This window comes from Scyliorhinus canicula, chromosome 8 (genome assembly GCF_902713615.1).
Source record: "Scyliorhinus canicula chromosome 8, sScyCan1.1, whole genome shotgun sequence".
Lineage (NCBI taxonomy): Eukaryota > Metazoa > Chordata > Chondrichthyes > Carcharhiniformes > Scyliorhinidae > Scyliorhinus > Scyliorhinus canicula.
In genome coordinates, this window is record NC_052153.1 from 53,180,599 (window position 1) to 53,203,690 (window position 23,092).

At 48.2% G+C, this 23,092-nt stretch overlaps 1 protein-coding gene across 2 annotated transcripts in view; it reads left to right on the top strand.

Moving 5' to 3' along the window:
• Positions 1-23,092, top strand: part of LOC119970258 (thiosulfate sulfurtransferase/rhodanese-like domain-containing protein 2) — a 59,126-nt gene that overhangs the window by 7,819 nt on the left and 28,215 nt on the right. For both annotated transcript variants that reach the window (XM_038804584.1, XM_038804585.1), the window contains exon 2: positions 2,521-2,861. In XM_038804584.1, the coding sequence (XP_038660512.1) occupies positions 2,521-2,861 (341 nt within the window). The remainder of the gene's footprint in view (positions 1-2,520; positions 2,862-23,092) is intronic.

A 23,092-nucleotide genomic window follows, 5' to 3' on the forward strand; every position in this document is an offset into this window, starting at 1 on the left:
CCTTCTCCAGTACCATATTCAACCAATGCGGAGCATGATCGAACGCTGCAATTGCCAAGTATTCCGACCCCTTAACCGCAGCCAACAAAGCCTTCCCCACCACAAAAAAGTCGATCCGTGAGTATACCTTATGGACTGTTGAGAAAAACGAGTACTCCCGTTCCCTCGGGTGCAGAAACCTCCAAGGGTCCACCCCTCCCATTTCCACCATTAGCCCAGCCAGCGCCTTTGCCCCCCCTGATGGGACCAGCGAGTGCGGCCGTGATCTGTCCAACCTTGGCTTATGCACCAAGCTCCAGTCCCCCCACAATCAGTTCGTGTGTGTTCAAGTCAGGGATGGCCCCGAACACCTTCTTTGCGAATCCCACGTCTTCCCAATTGGGACTGTATACACTTAACTGTGGCACTAACTTCCCCTCCAGCACCCTTGTCACAATCACATATCTACCCCCCTGATCTGCCACCACCGTCTCCATCTGGAAGCATACCCTTTTGCCGACCATTACCGCTACCCCTCGAGCCCTTCCGTCAAATCCAGAGTGAAACACCTGACTAACCCAGCCCTTTTTAAGTCTCACCTGGTCCTTCACCCTCGAGTGAGTCTCCTGCAGCATTGCCACATTGGCTTTCAAACTTTTAAGATGCGCAAGCACCTCTTGACCGGTCCTTCGAACCCTCTCGCGTTCCACGTGACTATCCTACCTGGGGGTCTCTTACCCCCCCCCCCTTCTTATCCACCATCATCATACCACCAGGCCCTGCCCCATAAGCCTGACCCGCCCCTATCCATTATTAACATTGAACTCCTTCTCCCCCTCCCCCCCCCAAAAAACATCTCCCAGCATCAATCCCTTCCCCTTCCCTACGCTCGCCTCACCAGCTGCTCCATTGACCACTGGGCCGACAATCCCAGCTCCTGAGCAACCACCATGTTTTCCTGTGCTGCAGACTCCGCTCTCTTTGCCCAACAATCTCTTCTTTGCAGACCACTTCTGGTCCACGACTCCATAAAACCGTGGGGGATTCCTCCTGTTCATCTCACAAGTCTCCAATTTGTCCGATCAAATCCCCCATAAGTCGGGGGGAAAAGGTCCCAAAAGTCCACCACGAGATAAGCGAGCTCTCACTCCATGGCCGCCACCGGAAGTCAACTGATTTCTTTTTTGACAAAGATGCGGCCCAGATTCAGATTTTGGAATTTTTTTAACAATCCATCATCATTTGGAAACGTGAATTGACTTTTTTTTAACGATGTTGTGGGTTGTTTTATTTAAGGTGCTGTGGAATTTGTCACAGCTGTCAAAATGTGTGTAGAGTTTTCCTGAAGCTCCTCCGTGAGATTGAAGGTTCTCAATAAAAATATTTCTTTTTTCAGCTTTGTGGTTACAAAGCGTCAACCAGACGGGCAAAAGCCTTGGGTTAGAGCTACGTCATTGTAATAATTATGATAGCATGGCAGAGGCATGTGCTCTACTGAGTGCCCTATTCACTTGTTTCATGTGATAACCAGGATGGTTAGACGGCAACCTAGTTGGATCTTGGTCTTTCTGATCTCCTTTGTTCCCGATGCATAGTTAGCATAAACTGTTGTGTTTTGAGCGTGCATAAATGGACCATGTGGAGTCCTATATGATTTGGCTGCGTTTTGAAAAAAGAATATAATTGATAATCAAGTTGATGAGACTTGTATCCTTGGTGAAATTGACTATAACTTGTAATACCACTTGATATCAAGAAAGCCTTTTATCATGCAATATTTAATTGTGCGTTAGACAATAGAACACAGAACATTACAGCGGAGTACAGGCCCTTCGGCCCACGATGTTGCACCGTCCTGTGAAACCCTTCTAAAGTCCCTCTACACTATTCCCTTATCGTCCATATGCCTATCCAATGACCATTGAATGCGTTTAGTGTTGGCGAGTCCACTACTGTTGCAGGCAGGGCATTCCACACCCTTACTACTCTCTGAGTAAAGAACCTACCTCTGATATCTGTCCTATATCTATCTCCCCTCAATTTAAAGCTATGTCCGTTTTATACTCCTGTTTTGTAACCTAAGGTACGTACGGCCATTTTACTTGCAATATTTTGTAGTCAAAATGTTGGTTGGTGTAAGTTCTTTCGCATACGTGAATTGCTCTGATCCATTCCTGGAGTACTTCCTGTGATGCAGAATTCTGCTTGAAGCCTGTGATGCAATGCAAAAAGTAAAAATTTGACATCAAGGAATATTCCAATTTGTATGCTTGATCCTGAAAATTAAAATAAACTGGTAGCAAATAATTTCAAAAGCTCTGATTGGCATTTTATTATATGTTTCAAAGATTAATTTAGAATTGGAAAGGAGTACAGATTGTATTGTGACCAGCACTATAGACTGAACAATCCCTACCTACTGATCCAGGAAGAATTGCATGTGTGTTTTCTTGTAGGTAACACAAGGTAATGCATCAAATGTAATCATGTGGTCTTCCTTTCCACAATAGACTTTCATTTACATGTATCTTAATTTTATAGGCTTTTGCCCTTTTTATCAAATCAAGACAAGTATCTAAAATCGGCAATACCTCACCACAGGAACTGGGTGGGCGGAATGTACACTGGGAATGCTGTGGAAAGCAGTTTGAAGAAGTGGAGGACATTCACAAGCATGTGGCAAATGAACATATGCCTGAGGTTCTACAACAAACAGAAGCTATTTTCAAGGTGTTGCCACAAAATAACATCAAGTTGACGAGAAAGCACGATTCCTCAGATAACAATGTTGCATTACCACAGCACAATGGAACAAAGGAAGTGTTTGACATATCCAAATGGTTGCCTGATACAAGTCACATTAATCTTGATGAGCTAACATGGTAAGAATTTTGTTAGTTGCACTTTGATATAAATGAAATAATTATGAAAGCCATTTACTCTGTTTTTGTTACACCTCTGTACTTTTGGACCTTGCTGTTTGGGAAAGCCTGTATCTTTCAAATTGGAAATGCTGTGCTGTTAGAAAATGGACAGGTTTGTTTTACAGTGCTTTTGTACCATTGAATAACATCCCAATTTCACAAAACTTAATTAGACTTTCATGAAAGTTCAAAATAATTTTCCAAATTGGGTTGGCAGTTCCCTGTGCTGGATGTAGTCTGTGGGCCTCTAAACATTGAAATTAAACTTTTGTTTTTCAGTGTTGCCAAATTTCAGTAGTGTCTCTCAGTGATGTCCCTGGATTCCTTCTAAATTAGTTTAAAAAGTACCACAATGTATGGTACCATGACCGGGATGGGAACATGGCGTGCCCAACTATGGCCCTCAGCATTTTAAGTGGAGCAAAATTAACAAGAATATAAATAAACTCTGTGTTGCATCAATAGATAAGTTTGTAAATAAACCTAAACTAGCGGGAACATGCTCCTCTTGTGTGATGTGGGAGTTCAGGGACACATCCACTGTCCCTGGCTCCCTCCCGTGCAAGAAGTGTGTCCCAACTGCAGCTCCTGTAGACTGCTTGATGGCTCTGGAGCTGCAGATGGACTAATGTTGGAGCATCCACGATGCTGAGGAAGTCAAGGATAGCACATTTAGCGAGTTGGTCACACTGCAGATAAAGAGTACTGAGGGAGATAGGAAATGAGTGACCATCAGACAGAGGAAGAGTAGGAAGGCAGTGCAGGGGTCCCCTGCGGACATTCCTTCCAAAATGGGTATACCATTTGGATGCTGTTGAGGGAGATGGCTCACCAGGGGAAGGCAGCAGTAGCCAAGTTCATAGCACTGTGGCTGGCTCTGCTGCGCAGAGGGCAGGAAAAAGAGGGGTAGAGCTATAGTGATAGGGGATTCAATTGTAAGGGGAGTAGACAGGTGTTTCTGCGGATGCAAACAATACTCCAGGAGGGTATGTTGCCTCCCGGGTGCAAGGGTCCTGGATGTCCCAGAGCAACTAAAGGGGGAGGGTGGACAGGCAGCTGTCGTGGTGCATATAGGCACCAATGATATAAGTAAAAAAAATGGGATGAAATCCTGCATGCTGAATTTAGGGAGTTAGGAGCTAAACTTAATAAGTAGGACCTCAAAGGTAGTAATCTCGGGATTGCTACCAGTGCCATGTGCTAGTCAGAGTAGGAATGACAGGATGAATGCATGGCTTGATAGATGGTGCAGGAGGGAGGGATTCAGATGTTTGGGACATTGGAACCGGTTCTGGGACAGGTGGGACCATTACAAATCGGATGGTCTACACCTGGGCAGGACTGGAACCAATGTCCAAGTGGGGTTGTTTGCTTGCGCTGTTGGGGAGGGTTTAAACTAATGTGGCGGGGGGTGGGAACCAATGCAGGAAATCGGAGGGTAGTAAAGCGAGGATAGAAATAAAAGTCAGTAAGGAGAAAAGTGGAAGGCAGAGAAACAGATTGAACTGCTTTTATTTCAGTGCAAGAGGCCGAACGGACAAGGCAGATGAACTCGGGGCATGGATAGATCCATGGGACTGGGATATTATAGCTATTACTGAAACATGGCTAAAGCAGGGACAGGACTGGCAGCTAAATGTTCCGGGTACAGATGCTATAGGAAAGATAGAACAGGAGGTAAGAGAGGAGGGGGAGTTGCGTTTTTGATTAGGGACAGTATCACAGCAGTACAGAGAGAGGATATATCCAAGGGTTCGCCCACTGAGTCTATATGTGTACAACTGAAAAATGAGACGGGTGAGATCACTTTGATAGGACTGTACTATAGGCCCCTAAATAGTCAGAGGGGTATTAAGGAGCAAATATGTAAAGGGATTACTGGGCAGCATGATAGCACAAGTGGATAGCACTGTGGCTTCACAGCACCAGAGTCCCAGGTTCGATTCCCCGCTGGGTCACTGTCTGTGCGGTGTCTGCACGTTCTCCCCGTGTCTGCGTGGGTTTCCTCCAGGTGCTCCGGTTTCCTCCCAAAGGCCAAAAAACGTGCAGGTTAGGTGGATTGGCCATGATAAGTTGCCCTTAGTGACCAAAAAGTTTAGGAGGGGTAATTGGGTTATGGGGATAGGGTGGAAGTGAGGGCTTAAGTGGGTCGGTGCAGACACGATGGGCGGAATGGCCTCCTTCTGCACTGTATGTTCAATGTTCTATTACAGATAGCTGCCGGAAAAATAAGGTATTAATAGTTGGGGACTTTAACTTCCCTAATGTTAACTGGGACAGCCATAGTACTAGGGGTTTGGTTGGAGAGAAATTTGTTGAGTGTATTCAGGAAGAATTCCTCATTCAACATGTGGATGGCCCGACTAGAGAGGGGGCAAAATTTTATTTTCAATAAATTTTAGAGTATCCAATTCATTTCTTCCAATTAAGGGGCAATTTATCGAAGCCAATTCACCTACCCTGCACATCTTTAGGGTTGTGGGGGTGAAACCCACGCAAACACGGGTAAAATGTGCAAACTCCACATTGATAGTGACCCAGAGTCGGTAATGAACCTGGGACCTTGGCGCCGCGAGGCAGCAGGGCTAACCCACTGTGCCACCGTGCTGCCCTGAGAGGGGGCAAAACTTAACCTCCTCTTGGGGAATAAGGAAGGGCAGGTGACGGAAGTCTTAGTGAGTAAACACTTTGGGATCAGTGATCATAATTCCATTAGTTTTAAGATAGCTATGGAGAATGATAGTTCTGGCCCAAAAGTTAAAATTCAAAATTGGGGCAAGGCCAGTTTCGAGGGTATGAGGCTGGAACTTTCAAAAGTTGATTTGGGGTGCCTATTTGCAGGCAAGGGGACAGCTGGTAAGTGGGAGTCTTTCAAAAAGATGTTAACTAGGATTCAGGGTGAGCACATTCCTCTTAGAGTGACAGGTAAGGCTTGTAGAAGGAGGGAATCCTGGATGATGCGGGATATTGAGGCCATGGTCAAAAGGAAGAAGGAGGCATATGACATGCAGGTGCGATCAAGTGGATCCCTTGAAGAGTATAGGGCTTGTCGGAGTAGAATTGAGAGAAATCGGGAGGGCAAAAAGGGGACATGAGATTGTCTTGGCAGATGAGGCAAAGGAAAATCCAACGAGCTTTTACAGATACATCACGGGTGACTTGGGAGATTGTACGGCCTCTTAAGGATAAACAAGGTCACCTATGTGCAGATCCACAAGGGATGGGAGAGGTACTAAATGAATATTTCTCGTCAGTATTTACTGTTGAGAAAGACACGAATGTTAGGGAAATTGGGGAAATAAAAAGTGATGTCTTGAGGAGTGTACATATTACAGAGAAGGAGGTGCTGGAGGTATTAAAGCCCATCAAGATAGATAAATCCCCGGGCCCTGATTAAATGTATCCCAGGACGTTGTGGGAGGCGAGGAGGAAATTACTGGCCCCCTAGCTGAGATATTTGAATCATCGACAGCCATAGGAGAGGTGCCTGAAGATTGGAGGGTAGCAAATGTTGTACCTTTGTTTAAGAAGGGCTGTAGGGATAAGCCTGGAAACTACAGACTGGTTAGCCGTAATTCTGTAGTAGGTAAATTATTAGAAGGTGTTCTGAGGGGCAGGATCTGCAGGCATTTAGACAGGCAAGGGCTAATTAGGGCAGGCAGCATGGCTTTGTCAGGGGAAAGTCATGTATCACGAATTTGATTGAGGTTTTGAAAGGGGTAACCAAGAAGGTAGATAAGGGCAGTGCAGTCAACGTTGTCTACATAGACTTTAGCAAGGCCTTTGACAGGTACCGCATGGTATGTTGTTTTAAAAGGTTAAATCTCACGGAATCCAGGATGAGGTAGCCAATTGGATACAAAATTGGCTTGGCGACCGAAGCCAAAGGGTGGTTGTGGAGGGTTGTTTTTCAAACTGGAGGCTTGTGACCAGTGGTGTGCCTCAGGGATCGGTGCTGGGTCCACTGTTATTTGTTATATATAAATGATTTGGATGAGAATGTGGGAGGCATGGTTAGTAAGTTTATAGATGACACCAAGATTGGTGGCATAGTGGACAGTGAAGAAGGTTATATAAGATTGCAACAGGATCTTGACCAATTGGGTCAGTGGGCCGATGAATGGCAGATGGAATTTATTTTGGATAAATGTGATGTGATGCATTTTGGCAGATCAAATCAGGACAGGGCCTACTCCGTTAATGGTGGAGAGTTGGGGAGAGTTACAGACAAAGAGATCTAGGGGTACAGGTTCATAGCTCCTTGAAGGTGAAGTCGCAGGTGGACAGGGTGGTGAAGAAGACATTCAGCATGCTAGGTTTTATTGGTCAGAATATTGAATACGGGAGTTGGGACGTCTTGTTGAAGTTGTCCAAGACATTGGTAAGACCACACATGGAATACTGTGTACAGTTCTGGTCACCCTATTATAGGAAGGATATTATTAAACGAGAAATAGTGCAGAAAAGATTTACTAGGATGCTACCGGGACTTGATGGTTCGAGGTATAAGGAGAGGCTGGATAGACTGGGACTTCTTTCCCTGGAGCATAGGAGCTTCGGGGTGATCTTAAAGAGGTCTATAAAATAATGAGGAGCATAGATAAGGTAGATAGTCAACATCTTTTCCGAAAGATAGAGGAGTCTCTAACTAGAGGGCATAGGTTTAAGGTGAGAGGGGAGAGATACAAAAGAGATCAGAGGAGAAATTCTTTCATACAGAGGGTGGTGAGCATCTGGAACGGGCTTCCACAGGTAGTGGTCGAGGCGGGTACAATTTTTTCCTTTAAAACACAGTTAGACAGTTACACGGTCAGGGTGGGTAAAGAGGGATATGGGCCAAATGCGGGCAAGTGGGACTATCTTAATGATAGAAACTGGGCGGCATGGACAAGCTGGCCGAAGGGCCTGTTTCTATGATCTACGACTCTATAAGAATTATTCACCACTGATTTCCTCACGCTGCCACACAAGGAATTGGCAATGGTGAATAGAGCTTTACACTCAATTAATATAGCAACTATTTTAATCAAGATTTGGCAATATGAAAATATCCATGTTCCTCTGAACTAGATCAGTATATAAATAACTTTGTGGGACTGGCAGGCAGTGTTAACATGGTGACACTGCCATTTTATTTTTGTACAAGAGTTAAATCCATCCCTTACTGATGGAATTAATAAGCGGGATTCTCTGGGAATCGGCGGGACGGGCAGAAACAGTGCAGTGGAGTGGCGGGAACCACTCCGGCGTCGGGCCGCCCCAAAGGTGCGGAATCCTCTGCACCTTCAGGGGCTAGGCCGGTGGCGGAGTGGTTTGCGCCCCGCCGGCCGGCGTGGAAGGCCTTTGGCGCCGGGGCCGAAGGGACTCCGTCAGCCGGCGCGGGTCCGTGCATGCGCAGGAGCATCAGCGGCTGCTGATGTCATCCCCGCACATGCGCAGGGGGGGTTCACCTCTGCGTCGGCCATCACGGAGGCTTACACAGCCGGCGCGGAGGAATAGAGTGCCTCCATGGCACAGGCCCACCCGCGGATCGGTGGGCCCCAATCGCGGGCCAGGCCACCGTGGGGGCACCCCCCCGGGGCCAGATCATCCCTCGACCCCCCCCCCCCCCCCCACAGGACCCCGGAGCCTGCCAGCGGCCGCCGACCGGCGTGATTCCTGCCCCCGCCAAATCTCCAGTGCCGGAGAATTCGGCAGCCGGCGGGGGCGGGATTCTCACACACACACACACACACACACACACACACACACACACACCTCCGCAGCGAATCCCGCCCAATATCTATTGTTGATGTTTTATTTATAGGTACTGTGTGGATTAACTTTGAGCCTTTTAAGTCGAGTTTCAAACTATTTGGCACAACACTGACAATAAATTGGTGCTTGAATGGCAATCTCACTGAGTTCAGAAGAACTGCTAATGTAAAATGGTTTTAAAAGAAAATCATATAGTTGTAGTGTAAACCCCTTTGCAATTGCAGCCAAGATAAGTTATTGAGGCTGAGTTTGAGTTTGTCTCGTATATCCTTTTTGGTTTCCAACTTGTTCTGTCAATGAGATTGAAAAGTGCCCCTCTACTGATATTTATGTACATTTTGTGTTGAGCTTAAAAGAACCCAGAGTACAAACGGTTATTAATCTGTAATGGTTTTGTAAAATGATGAGTTTACCTGAGTTTTTTAATCACTCAAACAGGCTTTACTTGTGTGATGAGTATCTTGTAACTACAGACAATCATGATAACGCAACTAATTCGTCCACACCGATCCATAAGGAAGCATTGTGCATCAGCATTGGAAGATTGACGAATACAGTGCTACATATAATTATATATAACTACTGTCGTTGCATTCTTGCAATATGATAGATGCACATGACGAGTATCATTGTGCTTTTGAAAGTGGTGCTGGCATCCTCCCTGTAAACAATGTAATATTGTCGGGACCCAACGACAAAAGAGTGATGAATTGGAGTGGACATTCTCAAGACAATTACAGCACTTTGTGGGGTGAGCAGCCACCATGCTGGAGGAACACTACGTATAAAGTAGATCTTAAGAACTGTTTTGAGAGGGAAAATAAGACTCTAAAAGCACAAGTTGTTAACTGCATGATTGTCACCAATCGTATCTTTTGCGACTGCAAGCGTGTCACTTCCCCCCCCCCCCCCCAACCTCTCTACAGTAACATGCCCTCTAATTTCTTTTTTGTTTTGGCGTGCAGCCGATTTAAGTAAGTGTGTGGGCCCTGTAAATGTTTTTACACTGCCGTGCATGTACGGTAACGTAAAGAAGCTAACTTGCTGCATGGCTATGTGGTTTGGAGGGGGTATTGCTCTGCAGTTTTCAATATGGCAATGGTAGGCAAATTACGATAGTGCTTGATGTGATCCAACCCAATTAAATGATGGATAGCAAAAGCAGTTGTGTGCCATTATTGATGGAATCAGTGTTTCAAAGCTTGTATTTTCTGAGGCACTGATTGAAAAGGGAAACGAGAAAGGAAATTGACTGTTCCCTTCTGAAGGAAATTAAGAATGAAACTGAGATTAGAAACTAAAATTTCTGGGTGGGACACTGAAACTGGTTGAAACCATATGAAAGGACACAGCCATCAGAGCTCTGATAATCCCAGTGGTGCAGTACAAGCAGACTGAAGAAGACGGAGACTAGATCCGAAAACCTGAGAATCAGTTGTTGCAGCTGGTCCTGTTACTTGAAGATAACATTGAATCTTCACCACACAAAGTTGAAGAGGTTTTACAGACTTGTGCCATGTTTGGTGAAGACTGTACACATGAAACTTTGGCTGTGTGCCACTATTGGCTGACAATTTAATACAAGTGAAGAAGGGCTGAAACATTTTGTGGGGAAGAGAGGTTGAAGGAGTTTGTTATTGAGATTGATTTTTTATATATATATCCTGAGGAGACCACTGAGCCATTTCACAAGATCTGACTTAGTTGTATCTGCCGTTTAATGTGTAATTTATGGTTTATAATTAACTGCAATTTGCCTGTTAATTCGTGTTTTTGTTTGTTTGAATAGATTTAGAGTGCCCAATTCTTTTTTTCCAATTAAGGGGCAATTTAGTGTGGCAAATCCATCTACACTGCACATCTTTCGGTTGTGGGGGTGAGAACCACACAGGCACGAGGAGAATGTGCAAACTCCACACAGACAATGACCCGGGGCCGGGATCAAACCTGGGTCCTCGGCACCATAGGCAGCAGTGCTAACAACTGTGCACCGTGCCACCCTGTTAATTCATGTTTAACTTGTGTTAATTCTGTGTGTTAAAGTACAGGAGGTTATCGAAGATGGTATTTAGTATTTGTTTTATGTGACTGGTATAGCTTAAAAAAAACATTTGTTTAAACTGTAGAAGTTTTTGGTTAATTCTTTCTGTAAATAACTATATTTCATATTTTGTTAAAAAATAGTTACTGGCCTTTTGGGCAGCACGGTAGCATTGTGGATAGCACAATCACTTCACAACTCCAGGGTCCCAGGTTCAATTCTGGCTTGGGTCACTGTCTGTGCGGAGTCTGCACATCCTCCCCGTGCGTGCTTGGGTTTCCTCCGGGCGCTCCGGTTTCCTCCCACAGTCCAAAGATGTGCAGGTTAGGTGGATTGTCCATGATAAATTGCCCTTAGTGTTGGGTGGGATTGCTGGGTTATGGGGATGGGGTGGAGGTGTTGACCTTGGGTAGGGTGCTCTTTCCAAGAGCCAGTGCAGACTCGATGGGCCGAATGGCCTCCTTCTGTACTGTAAATTCTATGATTGATCAAGATCATAACACACACATTCAAGTTTGTGCACCTGTATATTAAGAGGGTCAAAGTGGTAACTGACTGTCTCAGGAACAATGAAAGGTGGGAGAGAATAAGATTTCTATTGGGGGCTTTGGCATGAAAAAAAGGTGAGGTTGTGATTATGACCATCAATGGTTACAGAAGTACTGTGATAAACATTAGACAAGGAGTGATAATTGAGAGTTTGAAAGTGACGGGAAAGTTTGTTCAGAAACGAGGATATAGAAGGAAGGGGCTGTGAAATTTGAGAAATACAGGAAGTTACCAGAGGTGACCTTTACTGTGATTGAGACACTAAGAATACAGAGGCCACAGTAGATGGAAAGGTTGAGTGGGTGATCATGAATATGGGTAGGTGAGTTTATATGGAAGGGAAGACAGGTGGTGAACTTGGAGGAGAGATGACGAGGGCAGTTGAAATGATTTTTCAGTCATCGGTTGACAAGCCGCTCAGCATAGAGGCTGAGGTAGGAAAGCAGTGACATCGTCTTGTTGAGAAACCTGGTGCGAGGCTTGGGTAGATAGAGAATTAAAAATTATAAAAGAGGCAAGACATGTAAAACGGTGATTAAGGTGCTCAGGAATAGAGATACATACTGTGATGATATTTGTTGAGACCACCCCCACTCCAGAGGATTGGGTGGGGCAGCCTTTGATAAGTATAGCTAGGAGAGAAGGTCTTAAGGGAAACGTGGACTTCTGGGTGCGGTGATGCGGAGCTAAGCTGCACGTTCGACGCCCCCCCCCCCCCCCCCCCCCCCCCCCCCCCTATTTTCGGACTTTTGGGCTCTTTTTAGGGCCCGTAACGGCTCTGGACGGACTTTTCCCAGTGTGGGAAGACATCAGCAATGCTTCTCTGCCGGTGGATGGACTGGACCAGGAGCAGGGCAGTTAAAAAATCGGCTCTGGAGCAGAGAAAGGTGCGAGGGAGGAAGACCAAGATGGCGGCGGGCGAGGAATCGGCAGCGTGGAAGCAGTGGGTGCAGGAGCTGAAAGCTGAGCTGCTGGAACCGCTAAAGGCCTCACTTGACAAGCTCATGGCGGCCCAGGGGGCAGAGATCCGCGAGGTCCGGCAAAAGGCCTCGGAGAATGAGGATGAAATCCTAGGCCTGGCGGTGAAGGTGGAGTTGCACGAGGCGCTTCACAAGAAATGGCAGGTGAGGCTGGAGGAAATGGAGAACAGCTCGCGGCGGAAGAATTTGCAGATCCTGGGCCTCCCGGAGGGGCTGGAGGGATCGGACTTGGGGACCTACGTGGTCACGATGCTGAACTCGCTAATGGGAGCAGGGTCCTTCCAAGGGCCCTTGGAGCTGGAGGGGGCCCATCGAGTGTTGGTGAGAAAGCCCGAGCCGCCACGGGCGATGCTGGTGCGGTTTCACCGGTTCGTCAACCGAGAATGTGTGCTTAGGTGGACCAAGAAGGAGAGGAGCAGCAGGTGGGAGAATGCAGAGGTCCGAATTTGCCAGGACTGGAGTGCGGAAGTGGCGAAAAAAAGGGCTAGTTATAACCGGTCGAAAGCAGTGCTGCACAAGAGAGGGGTGAAGTTTGGCCTGTTACAGCTGGCACGCCTCTGGGTCACTTATAAAGACCACCAGTATTACTTTGACTCCCCAGAAGAGGCCTGGGCCTTTGTCCAGGCAGAGAAGCTGGACTGGGACTGAGGATTGAGGGGGGGGGGGGGGTTGGGGACTGATGTACAGTGTTTGGAGGCTCTGTTCTCCCTTGTTCTTTTGTGTTGTCTTTTGTTTTTCTTTTTCCTGTGGGAAAGCTTGTGGGATGTTTTGTAGGCCCGTAGTGGCGCGTGTCTTCTCTTCCCGCGTTTTGGGTCGAGGGGCGGGGTTTAAGCTGGAGGGGCGGGCTTTTTCCCACGCTGGAGTTGGATTGAGAGGGGACTGTGCCAGTCGGGGGGGAAGGGTGGTAGTGTTACAACAGGGGGGGGGGGTCGTTGGGGTGGCGGGAGCAGCCGGGGTCAGCAGGAGTCAGCTGACTTACGGAAGTACAATGAGAGGGGCAACGCAGCTAGGGGGGTCCTAGCTAGTGGGGGAGAGGTGTGTGTTTGGGGAGGGGGTGGTACCGGGTTGCTGCTGGAAGGGCCGAAGGGGAACTGATGGTATTAGGAGGGGTCGGGACGAGGATCTGCCACTGTGGGGAACGGGCCGTGCGGGCACTGCGGGCACGTGGTTGGCCGAGGAAGAGTTATGGCTGACCGAAGGGAAGGTGAATAGCCCCCCGATTCGGCTGATCACATGGAATGTAAGGGAGCTGAAAGGGCCGATCAAGGGTGGTCGCACATTTGAAGGGGCTGGGGGCGGGTGTGGCTATGCTCCAGGAGACGCACCTTAGGGTGGCGGATCAGGTAAGGTTGAGAAAGGGGTGGGTTGGGCTGGGCAAGTGTTCCATTCGGGGTTGGATGCGAAGAACCGGGGGGGGGGGGTGGCGATTTTGGTAGGGAAGAGTATGCCGTTTGTGGCATCGAGTGTGGTGGCGGATAGTTGTGGTAGATATGTGATAGTGAGCGGGTGGTGCTGGTTAATGTGTACGCCCCAAATTGGGACGATGCAGGCTTTATGCGGCGCATGCTGGGCTGGATTCCAGACCTTGAGACGGGGGGTTTAATAATGGGAGGAGATTTCAATACAGTGCTGGACCCAGCACTAGATCGCTCCAGGTCCAGGACGGGTAAGAGGCCGGCGGTGGCCACAGTGCTGAGGGGGTTCATGGACCAGATAGGAGGGGTGGATCCTTGGAGGTTTATGAGGCCGCGGGCCAGGGAGTTTTCGTTCTTCTCCCACGTCCACAAGGCTTACTCCCGGATTGACTTTTTTGTCTTCAGCAGGGCGTTGATTCCGAGGGTGGTAGGCGCGGAATATTCGGCGATAGCCATCTCCGATCACGCCCCGCATTGGGTAGATCTAGAGCTGGGGGTGGGGAGGGACCAACGCCCGATGTGGAGGTTAGAGGTGGTGCTGCTGTCCGACGAGGAGGTATGCGGGCGGGTCCGGAGGTGCATACAGGGGTATTTAGAAACTAATGATAATGGGGAGGTGCAGGTGAGGGTGGTCTGGGAGCCGCTGAAGGCGGTGGTTAGGAGGGAGCTGATTTCCATCAGGGCATATGGGGAGAGGGGGGGAGAAAAGGGAGAGGTTGGTGGAAGAAATGGTGAGGGTGGATAGGACGTATGCGGACGTCCCGGAAGAAGGGCTATTGAGGAAGCATCGTAGTCTCCAAGTGGAGTTTGATATATTGACCACCAGGAAAGCGGAGGCGCAGTGGAGGAGGGCGCAAGGGGTGGTATACGAATACGGGGGAAGGCGGGTCGGATGCTGGCGCACCAACTCCGGAAGCGGGAGGCGGCGAGGGAGATAGGGGGAGTTAGGTATAGAGGAGGGAGTCTGGTGCGGAGTGTGAGAGTCATTAACGGAGTGTTCTGGACTTGCTATGAGGAGTTATACCAGTCAGTGCCCCCAGTGGAGGAGGGAGGAATGTACCGCTTTTTGAGCAAGGTGGAGTTCCCGAGAGTGGAGGAGGAACAGGTGGAGGGTCTGGGGGCACCAGTTGAGCTGGAGGAGCTGGTTAATGCGATGGGGAACATGCAGTCAGGTAAGGCACCGGGACCCGACAGGTTCCCGGTTGAATTTTATAAGAAGTTTTCAGACCTGCTGGGCCCGCTGCTAGTGAGGACCTTGAATGAGGCAAGGAAGGGGGGGCTTTGCCCCCGACGATGTCCAGGGCGTTGATCTCATTGATTCTGAAGCGGGATAAGGACCCCCTTCGGTGTGGATCATATTGCCCGATTTCGCTCCTCAATGTGGATGTGAAACTGCTGGCCAAGATATTGGCCAGGAGGGTGGAGGATGTGGTACCGCAGGTTATTCACGAGGATCAAACGGGTTTTGTGAAGGGGAGGCAGTTGAACGTTAATGTGCGGAGGGTTCTCAATGTCATCATGATGCCGGCGGTGGACGGGGAGGCGGAGATAGTGGCGTCGATGGATGCGGACAGGGTGGAGTGGGGATGCCTTTGGGAGGATTTGAAGAGGTTCGGGTTATGTGAGGGATTTCTTAGGTGGGTGAGGCTGTTGTATGATGCCCCGGTGGCGATTGTGGTGACGAATGGGAGGAGGTCGGAGAACTTTCGGTTGTGCCAGGGGACGAGGCCGGGGTGCCCCCTGTCTCCCCTGCTGTTTGCGTTGGTGATCGGACCCCTGGCCATGGCGCTGAGGGAATTGAAGAACTGGAGGGCGATAGTGCGGGAGGGGGAGCATCGGATGTCGTTGTATGCGGACGATTCATTGTTGTACATGGCAGACCCGGTGGGGGGGGATGCCGGAGGTGATGAGGATTCTTGGGGAGTTCGGGGACTTCTCTGGGTATAAGCTCAACGTGGGGAAGAGTGAGTTGTTCGTTGTGCATTCGGGGGACCAGGAGAGAGAGATAGGGGAGCTTCCGCTGAAAAGGGCAGAGAGGAGCTTCAGATACCTGGGGGTCCAGATAGCCAGGGGCTGGGGGGCCCTGCATAGGCTCAACTTTACGAAGCTGGTGGAGTAGATGGAGGAGGAGTTTAGGAGGTGGGATGTGTTGCCACTCTCCCTAGCGGGCAGGGTCCAGTCGGTCAAAATGACGGTGCTCCCGAGGTTTCTGTTCCTCTTCCAGTGTCTACCTGTCATGATTCCGAAGGCTTTTTTCAGGAGGGTCAGTAGGAGTATTACGGGGTTTGTGTGGGTGCAGAAGACCCCGAGGGTGAGGAGGGTATTCCTGGAGCAGAGTAGGGAAGTGGGGGGGGTTGGTGCTGCCCAACCTGTGTGGGTACTACTGGGCTGCGAACGTGGCAATGATACGTAGGTGGGTGATGGAGGGGGAGGGGCGGCATGGAAGAGGTTGGAGGCGGCGTCCTATGTGGGTACGAGCCTAGAGGCGCTGGTGACGGCGCCGTTGCCGCTCCCCCCAGCAAGGTATTCTACGAGTCCGGTAGTGGTGGCTACCCTCAAAATCTGGGAGCCTTGGAGGCGGCATAGGGGGAGGTGAAGGCTTCAGTTTGGTCCCCGATACTGGGGAACCACCAGGGGCTGGTTTAGCTCACCAGGCTAAATCGCTGGCTTTTAAAGCAGACCAAGCAGACCAGCAGCACGGTTCGATTCCCGTACCAGCCTCCCCGGACAGGCGCCGGAATGTGGCGACTAGGGGATTTTCACAGTAACTTCATTGAAGCCTACTCATGACAATAAGCGATTTTCATTTTTCATTTCATTATACCAGGGAGGATGGACGGAGGGTTTTTGAGCTGGCACAGGGCAGGTATCAGGCGGATGGGGGACCTCTTTCTCGATGGGAAGTTTGTGACCTTGGAGGCGTTGGAAGGGAGGTGGGGTCTCCCCCCAGGCAATACCTTCAGGTATATGCAGATTAGGGCGTTTGTTAGGCGGCAGGTGGCGGAGTTTCCACTGTTGCCACCAAGGGGGGTTCAGGACAGGGTGCTCTCGGGGACGTGGGTCGGTGAGGGGAGGATCTCGGCAATCTACCAAGTGATGCAGGAGGGGGAGGAGGCCTCGGTGGAAGAGCTGAATGAGAAGTGGGAGGAGGAGCTGGGAGAGGAGATCGTTGAGGGGACGCGAGCGGATGCTTTGGGGAGGGTGAATTCTTCCTCTTGCGTGCAGCTTAGTTTAATCCAACTAAGGTGCTGCATAGGGCGCATATGATTGGGACAAGGCTGAGCCGGTTCTTTGGGGGAGAGGACAGGTGTGGCAGGTGTTCGGGGAGCCCAGCAAACCACACCCACATGTTCTGGGCGTGTCCTTCGTTGGAGGGCTTTTGGAGGGGTGTTGCGGGGACCTTGTCAAGGGTGGTTGGCTCCAGGGTGGAGCCGGGCTGGGGGCTCGCAATTTTCGGGGTAGCATCGGAGCCGGGAGTGCAGGAGGCGAAAGAGGCCGGTATTCTGGCCTTTGCGTCCCTGGTAGCCCAGCGCAGGATTCTTTTACAGTGGAAGGATGCGAAGCCCCCAAGCGTGGAATCCTGGATCAACGACATGGCTGGGTTCATCAAACTGGAGAGGGTCAAGTTTGCCCTAAGGGGGTCGGTGCAAGAGTTCTTCCGGCGGTGGCAGCCGTTTCTGGACTTCCTGGCGGAGCATTAGGGGGTGGTCAACTTCAGCAGCAACCCGGGGGGGGGGGGGGTTACTTGTTCGCAATGGGGGATGGGTGTGTGGTTTCATGCGCATTATTTTTGTTAATTTATTGGGGGGGGGGAGGTTACTGTTTTTCTTTGTTTTGGTTAAAATTTGTTGAAAATTTTAATTAAAATTTGTTTTTTTTTAAAAGGGGAAAGTGTCCCTTAAGGCTGTGACACCAAATGCTTCATCCACAGTAAGGTCTAGATGCCAAGGCCCTTGTTCATAAGTAACCAGATGTTCTGGAAAGAGATGTAAAATGATCAGCTGCTAGAGTCCGGTTGCTCAGTTGTGTGAGGGGTGAGTGAGTTAGGACAGCGGTTGGCAAGATTATTTCCCAGCATATGGCTGGGTGGGAAGGCCGGTGAGATAGGACAATTCAGGTTGCAGTTTGTAAGGAGTCAGCAATGAGTGTCTCCATGGACCTCCGAGAAAGAATGCAGTGAGAGAGACTGAGGGGGAGGCTCGTGACTTATCCAAGAGTGAGTTAAGCTTGGTGGCAAAAGAGTAAGAAGGTAGAGGAATAGTGAAGGGTTGGAATAGGGATTTTGGTGGGTGCCAGCGGTGGGGGGAAATGGTGGCAGCTATTTTTAGTGCAAATGGTTTGGGTGGAGCAGATTTTGTCAGGTGTGTCCAGGAAGGATTCCTGACTCAATATGTAGATAGGCCGACTAGGAGGAAGGTCATATTGGATTTGGTGCTTGGCAACGAACCAGGAAGGTATCCGATGTCTTGGTGGGAGAGTATTTTGGTGACAGTGGCCACAACTCCTTGGCCTTTACCATAATCATGGAGAAGGATAGGAACAGACAGTATGGGAAGATATTTAATTGGGGGAGGGGAAATTATACTGCTATTAGACAGGAGGTGAGGAGCATATTTGGGAACAGTTGTTTTCCGGGAGATGCACAACAGTAATGTGGGGGCTGTTTAAGGAGCACTTGCTGCGAGTGCTAGATAGTTTTGCCCGACTGAGATGAGGAAAGAATGGTAAGGTGAAGAGAATGGATGACAAGAGAAGTGGAGCTTCTAGTCAAGAGGAAGAAGGAAGCTTATGTAAGGTTGAGGAAGCAAGGATCTGACACGGCTCTAGAGGGTTACAAGGTAGCCAGGATGGAACTCAAAAATGGACTTAGGAGAGCTCGAAGGGGGCATGAAAAAGCCCTGGTGGGAAAGATTAGGGAAAACCCCAAGGCGTTCTACGGTTACGTGGGAAATACAATGATGATCAGAGTGAGAGTAGGGCCGATCAGGGATTATGGAGGGAACTTGTGTCTAGAGTCTGAGGAGGTTGGGAAGGCCCTAAATGAATATTTTGCTTCAGTATTCACTAGAGAGAGAGGGGACCTTGGTGCTCATGAGAACAGCGTGAACCAGATTAATAGACTCAAACAGGTTGATATTAAGAAGGAGGATGTGCTGGAAATGTTGAAAAGCATCAGGATAGATAAGTCCCCAGGGCCAGACGGGATATACCCAAGGGAAGTGAGGGAGGAGGTTGCTGCGCTGTTGGCGATGATCTTTGCATCCTCACTCTCCACTGGAGTAGTACCGGATGAGTGGAGGGAGGCGAATCAAGAAAGGGAATAGGGAAATCCCTGGGAATTCCAGACAAGTCAGTTTTACGTCTGTGCTGAGCTAAATACTGGAAAGGATTCTGAAAGATAGGATTTAGCATTATTTAGAAAAGCATAGTTTGATTAAAGATAGTCAGCATGGCTTTGTGAGGGGCAGGTCATGCCTCACAAGCCTCGTTGAATTCTTTGAGGATGAGACGAGACACATTGACGAAGGTCGGGTACTGGATGTGGTGTATATGGATTTCAGTAAGGCATTTGATAAGGTTCCCCATAGTAGGCTCATTCAGAAAGTCAGGGGGCATGGGGCACAGGGAAATTTTGCTGTCTGGATACAGATTTGGCTGGCCAAAAGAAGACAGCAAGTGGTAGTGGATGGAAAGTATTTCGCCTGGAGGTCAGTGACCAGTGGTGTCCTACAGGGATCTGTTCTGGGACCTCTGCTCTGTGGTTTTTATAAATGACTTGGATGAGGAAGTGGAAGGGTGGGTTAGTAAGTTTGCCGATAACACGACAGTTAGTGGAGTTGTAGATGGTATTGAGGGCTGTTGCAGGTTACAACAGGACATTGACAGGATGCAATACTGGGCTGAGACGTGGCAGATGGAGTTCAACCTAGATAAATGTGAAATGATTCATTTTGGAAAGTCGAATTTGAATGCTGAATACAGGGCATCTTTGGGTCCACGTACATAGATCCCTCAAAGTTGCTACCCAGGTTGATAGGGTTGTTAAGAAGACGTATGGTGCGTTGGCTTTCATTTTCAGGGGGATTGAGTATAAAAGCCGCAAGGTTTTGCTGCAGCTTTATAAAACCCTGGTTGGACCACACTTGGAATACTGTGTCCGGTTCTGGTCGCATCATTATAGGAAGCATGTGGATGCTTTGGAGAGGTGCAGAGGAGATTTACCAGGATGCTGTTTGGACTGGAGGGCATGTCTTATGAAGAAAGGTTGAGGGAGCTAGGGCTTTTCTCACTGGAGCGAAGAAGGAAGAGAGATGACTTGATAGAGGTGTATAAAGTTATGAGAGGCGTGGGCAGCCAGAGACTTTTCCTCAGGGTGGAAATGGCTGTCACAAGGGGACAAAATTTAAGGTGATTGCAGGAAGGTATAGGGGAGATGTCAGAGGTGATGGGTGTGTAGAATGCACTGCCAGCAAAGGTGGTGGAGTCAGTTATTAGGACATTTAAGCGACTCTTGGACAGGCACATAGACAGCAGTAAATTGAAGGGGTGTAGGTTAAGTTGATCTTAGAGTAGGATAAATGGTCGGCACAACATCGTGGGCCGAAGGGCCTGTACGGTGCTGTACTGTTCTATGTTCTATTCAAGAGGGGAGAAATGAAAGCAGCCGTAACTAGGTAATCGGAAGAGAAAGAGATAGAAGAATTAGATTCAAGCAAAAGTGAAGAAGAAAAGAAAGTGCAGTCACATTAGCTAGAAAATAGGGGAGGGGCACTTGAAGAGGCTGGTATGGCCAGCCATGTTGAGGTCTGCAGGTAGGTCGAGAAAGATGAGGAGGATTGGTTTACCATACTCAAAAAGAAAAAGGGATGTAATTTGTGACTTGCACAAATGTAATTTCCGTGCTGCGGCAGGGCAGATGCTTGATTTGGAGAAGTCAAATATTGCTGGAAAGATGGATGTGGATTTGAGAAGCACCAACACATTCTATGATGTTGGAGAGGAGGCAATAATTTGTAATGATGGGCTTAAAGCTTTTTTTGTGTAGGTGAGTGACGCTGGCGGATTTCAAAGGGCTAGGAACCATTTATAATATCAACTAACATTGGGAACGAGGTAGAGAAGTTGGGTGGCCAGCAGTTCAGAGGGAATAAGGTCAAGGGGGGGGAGGGGGCGGTGCTCATGGATCTCAAGAGAGGAGATGAGGGGGCAAAGGAGAGAAACGAGGGACCGAACAAGTTTAAGGCTAGGGTATTGGGTGTGGGCTAATACAGCAGTTAACAAAGACCATAAGACATCGCAGCAGAATTCGGCTACTTGACCCATCAAGTCTGCTCCGCCATTCAATCATGGCTGATATTTTTCTCATCCCCATTCTCCTACATTCTTCCCGTGTCTGCGTGAGTTTCATGCCCACAACCCAAAGATATGCAGGTTAGGTGGATTAGCCACACTAAATTGCCCCTTAATTGGAAAAAACGAATTGGGCACACTAAATTTTTTTTTAAACCTTACGAGAATCTTGAACAAGGACTCCCAAGACCCTTTTGTGTTTCTGATTTCCTAAGCATTTCCCCATTCAGAAAATAGCCTATGCCTCCATTCCTCCTTCCAAAGTGCATAACCTCACACTTTTCCACATTGTATTCATCTGCCACTTCTTTTAGGGTGGAGGAGGCAAAGAAGAGAGGTTTAAACAGATTGTTGATAGTGAAGAAAAGAAAGAAACTTATATTTGCATTCCAGGATGATATTTCTGGAGCAGTGAGCAATGTTAATATATGTGATGTTTTATAGGATGGTGAGGCATTAGACTGACTTTTTAATATAATGGAAATGGAATAACGAAGAGGGTCATGTGACATTCTACTAATTCTGCCTGATGACGTTTGTGGCTCATCTACCATGGAATTTGGGGGCCCAGGTTGAGTCTTAACGAGAGTAAGATTCAATATGTTTGCACCTAAAACAAAGATACAGCTGCGCTGACTGTGGACAGACCTTTTTTGTGTCTCCACAGGGAGGACTCAGAGGCAAAGGCTGCAGCTGGTGTGGTGCGGGTCCTCTACAGGCTACCACACGGAATGTGGGAAGGAAGAGAGTCTCTGGTCAAAGCGACTCATCCCTTAGTACTGTAAAGATGCTGGAAGATTTGCTCTGGTGAAGTCGGGAGCAAAAATCACCAGCATGGGCCTTACCACTGGTAATTGGTTCGGGAATTCTCTGAAAATTGAGGGAAGAACCTTTTGACGGTCACTCGATGTTATTACTCGACAAAACGAAGACATGAATCCATTGGAAGCTGGGATGACTGTGTACTATATTCTATAAAGATTGGAATCCAATAGAAAGCATGCTGTATAGTATGTGGCATGGGGTTATCACTTATGTTAAGACATTAATAAGGGTTATCTTTCCTACAGTGTAGAATGTTGGGTAAAGATGTTGTTTTAATTTGTTTGTTATGGTAAAAGTCTTTAAGCTTGTTGAGCAATTTCTTGAAGTTGGTCATTGGATAGCACAATTGCTTCACAGCTCCAGGTTCCCAGGATCGATTCCGGCTTGGGTCACTGTCTGTGTGGAGTCTGCACATCCTCCCTGTGTGTGCGTGGGTTTCCTCCGGGTGCTCCGGTTTGTTCCCACAGTCCAAAGATTTGCAGGTCAGGTGGATTGGTCATGATAAATTGCCCTTAGTGTCCGAAATTGCCCTTAGTGTTGGATGGGGTTACTGGGTTAAAGGGATAGGGTGGAGGTGTTGACATTGAGTAGGGTGCTCTTTCCAGGAGCCGGTGCAGACTCGATGGGCCAAATGGCCTCCTTCTGCACTGTAAATTCTATAATTCTACAATCACATTTCTTGTTTAATGTGCTGCAGGGACTGTACCAACAGATTTGACAGAAGGGAATAAGGCCCTATAGTTTACTGCACACCAATGGATAGTGTACCAGTGAAGGGATTAATGGAATCAGCGACAAGGGAAGCAGGGAGGAAGTTATTTAGCTACGGTCATTTGGGAGCAGTTCAGTAGAATCCAGAGCTAATGCAAAGCTAATACTATGTCGTGTCTGATAGATTAGAAACGAGGGAGGACAATTTTAATGTGCTAACTCAGCCAATTCCACCTACAATTTGAGGATACAATAGATTGTTTCTTGTCAAGCTATAGAATCTTCCATTGAAACCTGAAAATCAGTGAAGAGAGCATTGGTAAGATTGGTCAGTGTGATTTTGCCCTGGAACTGCCTAGAGATTTTCCACAATTTTGTGCTGATAAATCACTGATTATGGTCAAGTCACTAATTTGCCGTCCATTACCTACTTGTTATTTTCTGAGGAGTTCAACTATGATTGAATAGTATGATAAATTCATGGAAGCAGCTAAGCCAAACAGCTTTAATGGAATTGGTGACATTTGCCTGGCTCTCATGATCTCTATTTCTATGTTATGA